General features: G+C 39.2%; 1 protein-coding gene across 2 annotated transcripts in view; it reads left to right on the top strand.

Moving 5' to 3' along the window:
• The first annotated feature begins 33 nt into the window (after nt 1-33).
• LOC110988900 (glycogen synthase kinase-3 beta-like) overlaps nt 34-13,230 on the top strand; it is a 41,953-nt gene continuing 28,756 nt past the window's right edge. The window contains exons 1-2 of one of the 2 annotated variants that reach the window (XM_087142919.1): nt 34-103; nt 367-471. In XM_087142919.1, coding sequence (XP_086999045.1) covers nt 393-471 — 79 coding nt within the window. In that variant the 5' untranslated portion in view covers nt 34-103; nt 367-392. Of the gene's footprint in view, nt 472-9,512; nt 9,674-13,230 lie in introns of both variants that reach the window. The other variant, XM_087142920.1, reaches the window with a different exon arrangement.

The raw sequence follows: 13,230 nt of genomic DNA, 5'->3' as shown, positions 1-13,230 counted from the left end.
TATTGCATCCGGAAATTACCGAGCTGATCGATCACGACCGTATTGTACGCTGTCACTATTATTGGCAACGAGAAAAGGGATTCGACAAACAGGACTCCACTGTGTACGAAAACCTGCTGAATTCCCAACGAAATGGTTTGAGATATCACTGGAAAATCATTCTCATGTCGAGGGAGGATTCCAAATGTATATTTTGTTACGGAGGGAGTTATAAATCTCTGGAGGAAGAAAAAAAAGCTTCTTTATACCTCCGAACTTTGACTGTTTGACGGACGAGATTTTTTTTATCGAGTTTTTACCCTGAAAAATGTGGTCATTGTCGACCATGTAACGATTGGATTTCTCGTTATTTTGATTGTAATATAGACAATATTAATTTGTGAGTTTGGAGTATGAGTGCAAGACCAAGAACAACGTCGTTTGCGGACGCCAAAGGCAACAATCCTGCGTTTGGGGGCTTTAAAATTTCACGTAAGTATGTGCCACAGACCATGGACATGTCAGATGGTCATGATGGTGGTCACCGAGTGATATATAAATAAAGCTAAGTAAAGGGAGTGATCAGGTGATCATGGTGATAGACATCTTAGACGTGCTGCAATTTTTCTTCCAGCACTTTTACTTCTGCTCCGTCTGTCTTCATCACAGCTCTATGGCAAACGCTATCTCAGAGTCAGACGAATTGGCGCTAGGCCTACATGTACATGTAGGCTATAGGCCTATCTGTGTATCTTTAAGTTTTCATGCTGTTTTTATTGTTTTTCATAGGGATAATACTAGGGCCTAGGCTGCATAATTATACCGACATGACAAATGTTGTAAGGTACCGGTACAGCTCCTAAACCAATTTACAGTAGGTCAAAGGCCTCCACATTTGAATAGGCCTGAATTTGAGTCAATCTGGTCAAAAACCAACTCGGTCCAAATGGTGCGAGTCAACTCGGTCCTAGGTCAACTCGGTCTCTGTCATGTGTGCGATAAATAAAAATGTACATAATTGCGAGGTAGATCTCAAACTGGGATGGGACTGTAGTTTTTTGCACGCTGCAATTAATGTTCCCGAGCACTTGGTGCCCGCCAATCAGGTGCGTATAAATAAAGCTATGTATATAACTACAATGCAAGGAATCAATTTTTAAACAAAACGTTTAAAGGTGTCCATCAACATCGAACAAAAACAAGCAATTGATGTGCCAAGGAATAACACTTTGGTATCAGGACATCTGCTACTCTGAAAGTTATGGAAGATAAAAGTTTAGGGTATTTTCATTTTATTCATTTCGAGTTAATTAACAAACACCATACATTGGATTAAACTTTGTGAGTGCAAAGATATGCTGATGCACACTTGACCTGGCCACTATACTGATGAGTTGCATAAGTCATATCTGTCTGTCAGAGGGCAGAGATAAACCACAGTACCGGTACATAGTAATACTTTGTAAAAATAAATTGAAGTTTCAACATTTTTGTGCTTGTAGATCTTAATTTTATGCAACCTTTCTTTAATTCCATTTGCCATAAAGACTAAGTTGACATGGGACCGAGTTGACCTGACACTGAGTTGACTCGAACTGAGTTGGTTTTGGACCAAGTTGACCTGCACCCATACATGTAGGCTTACATGTAGGCCGTTTTCTATGCTTTCAGATCTGACGCATGTAGCCCAAGTTACGGTACATGTAGGTGTGATTGAACATTTGTTGAAGATCATAAAGATTGTTTAGACTTGATCTACTCCTAAAATGCACTGCACCCAAAAACTCTGTAGAAAGAAGGCATTTTCTGGTATACACATATGTATGTACCTGCGTAAACATGTACATGTAGGTTCGACAAGACTTTTACATGTAAGCATAATTACATGTAGTAGAAAAGCATAGATTCTTTGGTCATGTAGATGGGTGTTTACCCATGAGCCTTATCGCAAATTCAGCATGAGTGATTTTCCACAATGGTAGACAGGCACTATGAGAAGGAAAAAAAGCTCCTTTTTAAATTCCTCCCTACAGTTCATTTCTACCATTGTGCAAAATTGCCCATGCAGTATTTGCGTTAAGGCTTATAAAAATAACTGCTCCAAGGCTTGGTTAGTCCCACATTTCTTGGCTATGTCATAAATGTGGCGTACATGTATACCATACAATGTAAGCCGCATTCGAACTGGACTAAAAATTGAAGAAGGTTACTGCAACTGCTTGTCAACATTCCATTGAGGTGTTTCTTCCATGCGTCTGCACACGGGTTACTCAGACCATGTAAAATCCATGACCATGCAGCGGCATGCTCACAAGGGCACAAGAATCTCACAAGGGCACCCTTCAATGGACCTTTAATAATCTGAAACCAGATGAGGCCTCTGGAAAGTGGGCAAGTCTTTTCACTTCATGCGTTTCAATTACTGCAAAATCTCGAAAGAATTGCATTTTGTTTAAGTTTTACATTACACTGGCCGTTTGCGCAGAACTTTTCTGAGTTGTAAAATTGACAGTGTATTTCTTCTGTGACCCAGTTGGCCCTGTAAAACTTCTGTGGCGGGAAGGCAAAACTTACAACTAATGATCAGTACTTGAGCATTTTGTCAGTTTACTGGCTGTCTGCATCGGATTTAATTTTCCAAATTGACAACAGTCTGCTTACATGTATTTAGAAGTTTTACCACAAGAGTCCAATGTGAATTGTGAACACGGCGTAAGTCACTGGTACATTAACTGAAGCTATGTGAAATGACTCTAGTCGCGACCAAATAGTGGACTACAGTTTCCGGACCGATCCTAATTTTTCGGCATGACCCTAACATTTTAGAAAAACAAATATGAAAATATATAAAAAATAGCCATGCCATGAATTTGTTTGCCCAAATAGGATCAACACTTGCCCAAGATTTCTCGGAATCCACAATTATTATAGTTATTAAACTCATGAACGCAAAAAATACACACATAAATAAGAGACCAAGTTCTGTGAATTAACTTGCAAAAAGCCTCTTGCAACATCAGTGTCTTTTCGACCTGTGGCCCTGGGGTTGCATTCGTGACGTGTACAGCCGATGTAGAGGACATGTACATGTACATGTGCATTCAGCACGGTACATGTACAGTACAGACAGGTTCTGGATCTTACATTTCCATCACGCACTCTTTTGCATGGGCGTGGCGCGGCAGGAACCAGAGCAGCTTCATTTAATGCATAGAGCTTTGCGCACATGTTTTCACCACTGCGACAGCAAAATTTGAATGGAAACTCCTGAGAACTACAGGTTTTATTTTTCCAAAAAATTGAAAATATAATTAGAAAGACTATAAAAACAAGCATTTTAACATGAGAAAAGGTTATTGAAAGATGATTGTGAAGACAGAAAAGGCATCAGATTTCAACTGGCCCATCGGACCACCAGTTTTATTAGGTCAGCTGGTCTGCCGACTTTTCTACTGGCCTCGGGCTAGCAGATCAGCGTTAATTTCAACCCCTGTTACTCTTACTTACATGTATATTAGCAACGTTTGAAAAAAAACTCGTTATTTCCCGAGTTTCTTTGCATTTTTCTGTGTCGCGGTGGTGAAAACATGTACATGTATGTGATGCGCATTGCCTAGAAGCAATACTTGCTCCCATCATGCTGCACCTACGCAAAAGAGGACATGATGAAAATGTGGCAACCAGTCTATGCATCGTAGGCAAAATAGTGTTGTTTCACTGCATCGTACCGGTAGGCTACATGGTACTAGTCTGTTCCAAACTTGGTGTCACCATTGCAGCTACATGTGTATACATGTACCATTACCTGTATGAGTATACATGTACATGCAGGGGTCAAGTTCAGCTTTGATACCAGGTCTTTGCATGGGGTTTAGCCAGGAAGTGTAAATACTCAAAGGTATGGCCGTTAATAGTGTTTTGTGTAATATTATCGGGTCACTGCACTCAAAGCATACATGTACATGTACACGATGTATTCTTTGGACTAAATAAGTTCAGCGCAGTGGCCACCATTCTTAGCATCGGATAAATTGTATGAAATTTACATCTACTGGTATGCTACTAGCATTGTCAAAGTAATGGTAGGGCTAACATGTCAGGTACATTATAGATAGTATCATGATACTTGAAATGAATATGCGTACGTGTATTTTGGTTAATGAGCATCAGAGGCTAATACATATACATGTTTGTGTCAGAAGATGTATCCTGAAGGAATCAAAACAAAATTGACATAAAATATGTACATGTGCCGTATGTCGTTGCCATAGTGGTAGTAACAGTTGGATTGTTCTTACATGTACACATGTACAGTACATCCCATTTCAATTGGGGCCAACTCAAAACACGTGCTTACTTCTTGTCATTGAAATATGTTGCATAGTTTTTAGAAAATTTGATGCTTGAATTTGTATCTGTGTAACTCATACGTACATTTCTCAGACTACATGTCATTTTAGCTTTGTTTTGCAAGAATGGTTGCCTTGAGGTTCTGTACCATACGCACGATACACACAAGGTACACACATGTACATGTATATACCTGTTTTACATATAAAGTGTGGACATTCCTTTGTTCTCCTGTGGTTAAGGAAACTTGAGGAAAATGCTCCTTTTTCTCCAACTACACTGGACAGCAAAAGAAACTTGCCACTTCTGTCAAAGGCCACACATGAAAATTCACTCCATAGAAATAAACAATTTTTGTACACAGGTATGTTGCAATACCCCTAGTCTTGGCCCAAGACGCCAGTGATCGATAGTTGCTTTATTTCTGTTGAAGAGCGCCCTCGCACAACTAGTTTTTGCTGCATTGCATAATGTGTGTGACATTTGTGGCCGAAAAATGGGAAAAACAAAATTGACACCACGCAAGAAATACGTTCTTGTTTTTTGCAACTCACAATGAGCATGCTGCCCGAGGCCAAATTACTTACACAAGTGGCAAATAAACCTACACATGAAGCAAGAAAACGACAACCAACTTGCAGTCAGGGTTCTCCGTCCTCGAAGGTTAAGGTCTACATGGTCTCTAAGGACGCTTTAGTTAGTTGGGGAGGACATACATGTACTGACAGTACATGATTATGGGTCACCAAAAACAGCATCCTCTGTCATAACCCAGGCCTAACCTAGTCTGAGTATATACTCTGTGCTAACTTCGTACGAACGTCTGTGTTGTCGTGTCTGTTTTGATGGGACTGCAGACAGCCATGATGCATGTGACCTTACCATGGTGTATTATTGAGGTCATTGAAATTTATTATGCATGCAATTTAGCAAGTGCTGATTGGTTCCCTTGGAAAGCCGAGGGAAAAATAAAGAACAAGTTAAAACGCTGCTGCAAGATTCCCAAGACGTTAGTGTGAGCTGGCGCACAGGCTAATTATGAGTCGTTAAAGGACGCACTATGCACGGTGTTCGCTATCAAGCACTAACGTCTTGAAACCAAGACTACAATACCCCTTACTGATTCAGTAACCAAGTTGCTTTGCATGTCAATTTCTTCTTTGTTATAAAGATAATCACTTGCTTTTGGGCATGTGATTAGTAAGGAGTATTACAGCATACTTGTGTACAACCATTGTTTATTTCTATGGAGGGAATTTTTATATGTGACCTTTGACAGAAGTGGCAAGTATCTTTTGCTGTCTAGTGTAGGATATGGTACATGTACAGGTACATGTAACTCCTTCAAGCTGGATTTTTGATGATGATTTCCTGGACTGTTCCTCTTCATTTTGCCACAAATAACCTTGACCACAAATGCCTCTGAAACTGTTTTTCAGAGAGGTGAAACATTGTGTGGACGTGTGCGAGTCCACACAATGCCATCGCACCCTACATTTTGTGGACCTCTTTATTGCAGAGGTCCACACCATGTATGTATGCCATGCCTGCACATGCTGTACAGGCGTGTACGGTACCCGTTATGAGTTGACTTGTTCATGTTGTTGCCTCCATGCATGTACTGTACAGCTACATTTAATGTACATGTACCAGTGTGTGCCCAGAATGTAGACTAATGCAATCTTCAGATACCAGTACAGTGATGCCAGGACATTTTTCATTGTCTGTATTATGTAAGTGCTGCACATGTTTGCAATCAGGCTCTACAGTAGACTTTCTTTATGCCTTATTAGTTTTTACAGCATTGCAGTTGGAAGTGTTGCTGTCTAGCTGTGTAGTACTGTACATTATTTGCATTGTCTCTTTTGCAGTGGTTGTATAATGGGCATCACATGGCCTTCCTGTTTTCTTTGGGTGTATAAAATCACAATGATTACTCAGTTGATCTAGTCTTGTGGTTTTTAATCCTTTGTGCAAATTGAGATCTTTGGACTGGAGGTCAAGCAGTGAGAGATTTGTCTGTCAGGCAGCTTAACATGCACTGTACATGTACATGTACCTTACACTCTACATGAACATTGTACACATGTCATTCACTGTACATGTATTCCACATTCAAGTCAAAACTTGTGCAGGTAACCATTACAGTAAAATGTAAGAATCCAGAAATTGTCTTAATTTTTCTGTACAGTTGGCACACTTTAATGTTCTGTACATGTACATGTAATGTACTGCCATGACTGGTACAGTAAGACCAAAATAAAAAAAGCACTAGTCTGACATTTGGTGTGACTGTGAGATTATTTGTTTCTTTTCACATTTTTATAACCTGTAAGTAACTGGTAATTAAATTTTCCTTGAAAATACATTTACACTGCAGTTGCAGTTCCCACTACATGTACATTATGTAGTTGGGTGATAAATTTGTGGAGTGTTGAACTGCAATCAGACTGAATCATTTTCATGATCCGAACTACTGGTAGGAAAACAAATCTGGTACCATTTATTCCTCTACAGTATTGCGGTACATGTACATACGTGTACATGTTACATTGAATTCAGATCTAGAATGTCACTGCAATACTGCTGAATACTTGGGCTGACAAACTCCTCATGTTCGTTCCACCACAGAGGAAGGAATACAGTGTGATACTGTGCATTCCTTCATGAACTCTAAGCCCCTAGGTCCTTTTTCCTAGGGACCCTCCTCAATCCTCCAATTTCGGGGGGTGAAAAAATGGGATTTTCCCTCAATCCTCCGAAATCCTCCAAAATTGCTTGAAAATGTTACTTGGAGGTGTGCCTACTGCCTCAATACTTAAAAATTCTCTGTCTGTTCCTGTCATGTTGAGGCAGTGCGAATGGCATTCTTGAGCTTTGTGGTTGGTTCAAAAGAAAAATCAGGCTGAATTTATGCATGACTAAGCAAAAACAACACCTGGTCTAACCCACGACCTTCATGCATGGCATCCCTCGCAATTGATAAACTTGTGCCATTCACCCTCAGTCCTCCAAAATCCTCCAAAACTGCCTGAAGGATTTTGGAGGGTTGAGGAGGATTAGGGTCAACTATTAAGAAAATAGAATGGGAAAAATCAAGTGGAGGAAATACCCGTATCAGGGTATCAGTAAGTGAAAATTTTAGCGAAGTGGCAAAACTGTAGTGGGGTGGCATAATATTTTGGCAGGGTGGCTCGCCTACGTGCCCCCGGTACATGTACATGTACGTTTACCTTCCAGTGTAATCAAAGGCTACATGAAGTTAATACAAGTGATACCTACATGTACAGTTATTCTGGAGAATTTTTGAATTATGAGTACCGGTACAGTATTTACATACACGGTGTTCTCCACAAACGAAAATTTTGGCAGGGCGGTAGACAAAATTGCGAGCGCAGAGTGCGAAGCCCTTATGGCGTGGGGTCCGGGACCCGCTTAAAGGCCCCAGAAAATTTTGGACTCTAGATGGTGCATTCTGGGACAATTTCCAGTCCACTTTCGTCTGTAATTTGGCCCCAAATCTGATTGCATGTACAATGTGAAATATTTGCTAGGATATTCTTCAGAAGGAGTTTCTTCATCGAAAGATTTGATGACGAAATTATTTTAATTTCCGGAGCATTTTTAGCAGAACCTTAGTCATGTTAGTGACTCGAGACATGCTTGAGATGAGCAGAGCATGCGGTTTTCTCAAGATCAGTTGACTGAAAAGGCAGAGTAAAACCAAGCCTCAAAATGCGCCCTGAATAAAAAAAGACAAAAGAAATATGTTCAGGCAAAGATAAGTTTACTATTTCCAGCTCACGTCATAAAAATGAAGCAACCCCTCCATCGGAGCAGAGCGTGGGGGCTGCTCAGGCATGGCACGGTCCTTCCACTGACGCCCGCGCACATTCTGCAAAACAATGTTGCGCCGCGGGTACCAGTCACATGCACTGTGTGTACATGGACCGGTACATGCTTGTGCAATACAATGTACGTGTACATGTACAAAACATACGCGATGGTTTTTTGGGACACGAGCTAAAATTTTAGCGGGGCTGCCCAAAATTTTGACAGGGCAGTCCGCCCTGCTAAAACAGCCTGTGGAGAAAACTGATACATGTACGTTAATGCATAGTTAGCTTCAAGTGGTACAGTACCGTATGTACACTGTAAAGTGTAGATATTTTCCCTTCTGAATGTAATTTCATACCTGGCACACAGAATATTATAAAGCTTGTATTCTATAGTTTGTTTTGCATTATATTACAGCCTTGCATGCTTGGACTTTGAATAATATTAATCGTAATCTGTCTTTTTTATTAGAGTGACTGTGATCATTCCTTGCTAAGTACTTGTTTCAGAATCATTTGATAATTGATTGCCTTACTGGGTCAAGTACATGTATGTGTGCATGAGTGTTGAATAATGTGTGCATGCCCTATCCCTTTTTAATGCTTCATGTACATACTGTACATTGAACATGTAACAGTGCACATGGCTGATTGACTCAGAAATGAATACTAAGGGCCTTTTATGTTAAACGTACATACAGTATCAATTTACTGTCTTTTTTGTTACTTTTGCATTCCATTTTGCAAGATGAAGAGTTTAATACTGTACATCATGGATTCAGATGGTTCTAATGGTAGAATTGTTCTCAAAGAGTTACATGTAATCCTTCTACATGTATTTTGCATTGCTACATGTAGTTAACGTGATCAATGGTTTCCAATCAATCACTGAGTGGGCTTTGCCTCATGTTTATTGTATAGATGCTTCAATGACTGTGGTCAATAATTACATGTATCTCAGAAACACATGTTAATATCATTGTTTCAGTTTCATGCTTCACATCAGGAAAGTTTAATGTTGGGGAAAGGAAACCCGATAAACATGTAAGGTGTAATGTGTATAGAATATGGAAAGACTGGCTTCTTGAAGAACTGAAAGGGAAACACCATTCCTCAAGCTCTGAACATGTACAGTACATTTAAAAGTAAATGTTCAACTTCTCTTTCACACCATTGCTGCTTTGTAATGCTTTACCCCCAAACGAGTCTGGAAATGTGCAGTTTACATGTACCTTAATCCCATTTTGTTTGTTTTTCTTTTGTAAACACCATTGTAAGCAAGCAGACAATTGTGCAATGAGCTTTTAAAAACCAATGGCCGGCATTTTTCTTCCCCCTCCCAAACAGCTTGATGAGCATTAACACAACCATCTGCCTGGAGTTGAGTTAACACATTATAAAGGGGGCAGCAGAGTGTCATAGTATCGACCACATCAAAAGCTCACTATACAAGCGTGCACAGCACGCCATGGCAGCTTTGCACATGCCTCATAACCGACGATCCATAGGTTGGTATTACTTAAAAAAAGTCCACCTTCAACTTCCTCCCCAAAATGCACTTGCCTTATGCTGTGGTTTGTATTGCACCTGGTGCTGGCTTTCTGTTGGCTTTTATTTCTCTTTTTACCGATAGTTTCTTGTTTTTTCTTTAAAGCACTGCTCTTTAACATCTCAGCCAACACAGGGTTCCTGCCACGTCCTTGAAAAATCCAACTAAAAATCCCTTTTTTCTTTGAGAAACTTTGCAAAATGATGATCTTGAATTTTCGTACAATTTATTGAAAAGTTTTTTAAAAGATATAATTGTGAAATTCAAAGAAAACATTTATAGGATTGAGTAGAATTTTGAAGGACATTTGGGGACACTATGGCTTTGGGTGACCCTGGAAATGGACAGAAGGGTTAAAATTCAGTCATTGATAGGGTATTGCAGCTCAGAATCAGATAAACAGTTTGTGTCAGTAGCCCTGTAATCATTTATTGCACATTCCAGCTTGTGAATGTATGCATCATTAATGGGTGGTGGTTGGTAGATATATGCTTCAATGCTTATTCACAAATGTAAATGCTTCTCACCCAGTGCTAATTAACACATTATTGTTGATTACTAAAACGATATATGTCCTCTGCTCAGCGTTCATAATGTGGTGTTGACTACATTTCTGTCTCATTGACACCAATGGTGGGTATAGAATGATCTTGGTTTCATATTTACCTGTACATGTATGTATGAGTACATATACATTGTAGATAACAGCAACAGGTAGAAGACAGTACCAAGGTCGGATACATCTATGTGTACATGGTAGCTCAGATATTGCTTGTTGTACATGTTAATGCTCTTAAATTTGTCCTGTGCATGCGTCAGTTTTTTTGCACAGTGAACAGTGATGTTGGTATGAGTTTGGAGATGTGTTTGTGTCACCTGTGAATAGGAGTTTTGTATACTGGTAGACTGTAGGCTGCTACCGGTAGCACATGTACATGTACATGTGCTATCAGAGCAGACTACAGTTGTGATTGCCAGATTAGATTTTGTGAGGTTAAAAGATGTTTTGGACAAATATGGTTCCACGTCATGCCTTTTTTCATCATGATATTTGCTAGTATGCAATTACATGTGCCATGTAGTGCTCCTTTGTACATTGACCCTTTTTTTGTTCTTCATAAAATGGACCAAAATGCAACTCCAGATGTCATTTTTCAAAACTTCTAAAAGAGTGACTTTGATCATGTAAAATACAAATCAGCACCTTCAGATTTATAAAAATGATTATATGGGGATAATTAGGCATAATATGTACTTATGGTGGACCTTTGGTTGGCTACCAGTGCAAATCAAATGGAGTTGAATTCATTCAAAGTTTTGAGTCAAAGTGCTTACACCAGAGGACTTGGTTTCAAAACTTCTCTCAACAAGAAGGAGAATCCAGTATATTTTTTGACTGATGTATTTTAAAGCACCTAAGAAATAACTTTTTAAAAATATAAGCCACGAAAAAAGCATAAAATTGACGGAAAATGATGAGAAAAGTTTGGCTTTCTTCATTCTCTTACTGTTTATAATCACTCTCACAGTCTCTCTATACCAACATATTTGCATGTCTTGTAGCTTTCGACCACCAAAAATAATCTTTAAGTTTGGCTGCATAAAAAATTTATAATGAGTACAATGTGTTCATTGCGAGCGTCATATTTGACAGAATTTTGATGACGTTCGAGAATTTTGACAGAAACTCTGTGATGTTCGAGAATGCTGAAAATGCTGTCACATGCAGTGCTCAAAAATTCCATGCACGATTTTCGTTTTGGAGATAACTCTGCTGAAAATGAAATTAAAATTAACATCTCTGAGCATAATCAGATTTTCATCATGAATCGTATTTTATGTCTCGAACGTTATTTTTGCAAATGTCATTCAGAATGATGGATTTTCTTTTGAGAAAAATTGTTCCGAAGAGAAAAATCGCGGAGCGTCGCCATTCTGTGGAGGGGCTCATGAATATTGAATAAGAAAGAGGGCGCACTGTCTGGGTTGATGTCAAAGGTTAAACAGGCCACGATGCAGCAAAAATATTTCTCTAACGTCACCGCGAGAGATTGATGGAAGCCACAAAATCGCCACAATCGGTAATTAGGACTGCGGTTTTTGGGAACATACTTGAAGAAAATGTGATCGGTCCAGTCGTAAAAAGATGATAGTTTGGCGGTGCTTTTTTGCACTCTTTTTTTTTAAAGCTTTTGTTGTACATCAATACATGTATGTGGATTTTACTCACTTTTGTTGCAGTCGATTTTTTTGACACTAATGACAGAATCGAATGACATTCGCGACTGCCGACTTTGGGACCCAATTAATTGTGAGAGGTACTTTTTAATTTCATGATTATGGCTTTAATATATGTAAATATTACCTTTCACCACATGTAAATCTGTGTAAAATAATCTTGGGGATTATCACTCCTCAGTCAATTCTATTGGCTCGGATTTTAACAGGGAGTTCATGTCCCTCAAAATTGCTAACGTTCGAGACTTTAATTAATTAACTCCAATTAAGTTGAAAGGTTGACAAGGTCATCATTGTTCCAGATATCAGCCATGACTTCCCTCATTACATCAAACATTGAAAATTAATTTACTGCTGTTCACTTCAGGAAAAATGAACCCCCAAAGTTGAACATTATCTAATGGTCCATATTTTGAGGAACCTGCCCTATATATCGTAAACTTAACACCAGGAAATTAGGGTTTTAGAACTGAAGGTCAATTACCGGTATGTACATTTTAAATACAGGGCGACTAGTGTTGGGCAAATCTATGAGAATCAATTCTAAACTTGGAATCAGAATCATGGTTCCTTTTTTGAGGAATGTTTCATGCAGCAGTTTTCTCCATTCCCTTGAGATTAGTTGCAGAAAGTGTCCAGTGATTTTGAAAGACTGCCACCTCAAACAATCTGCTGATTCTTGAAGAAGTGTCCTAAGAACTGAAGGTGTGCATTGCATCAGTATTTTTTTGATAAATGCAAGGGCCCAGAGGCTTGTTTTGCTGCATGGATGCTTCCCTCTTCACCTGTCAAGTACATGTATGCTAGTCACATGCACTGTACATGTACAGTTAGCTTGGGTGAATTATTGGCAATATGCCAGATGATCTCCTAACATACTGTGTATAATGTGTAAGTCATGAACAATCATGATTAATGGCGCACGTGACAATTCGGTTTGAATTTGCGCATTTGTGATTAGGTTTTTGTAACCTGAAACCACGCGATAAGATATGGTTCGTTGATTGTGACATCACTATTTTAATGCACGTAGACACTTTCTGTGCGTAAAAAAACGAACTTCAAAGTACAGTGTTCGCCTTTATAAACAGCATTTTTTTACGGAGACTCTGTTGGTTTCTTGCTGTAGTTCAAGAGGTGATGTAAGTTTTTAATATTGTCACTATCAAGCTAAAAATTTTTAGTGAGAAAGATTGCCCGATCTCATCCGCCTATTTCGGATTTAGGTCAAGTTCACGTGTAATTGAATAGGAACTTACTCGTGCGTTGAAGAATAGC

Source organism: Acanthaster planci, linkage group LG10 (assembly GCF_054643075.1).
Source record: "Acanthaster planci isolate LZ-2023a linkage group LG10, COTS_SCS, whole genome shotgun sequence".
NCBI classification, from domain to species: Eukaryota; Metazoa; Echinodermata; class Asteroidea; order Valvatida; family Acanthasteridae; genus Acanthaster; species Acanthaster planci.
Note: the sequence above shows the minus strand (reverse complement) of the source record. Positions and strands in the feature narration are given on the sequence as shown.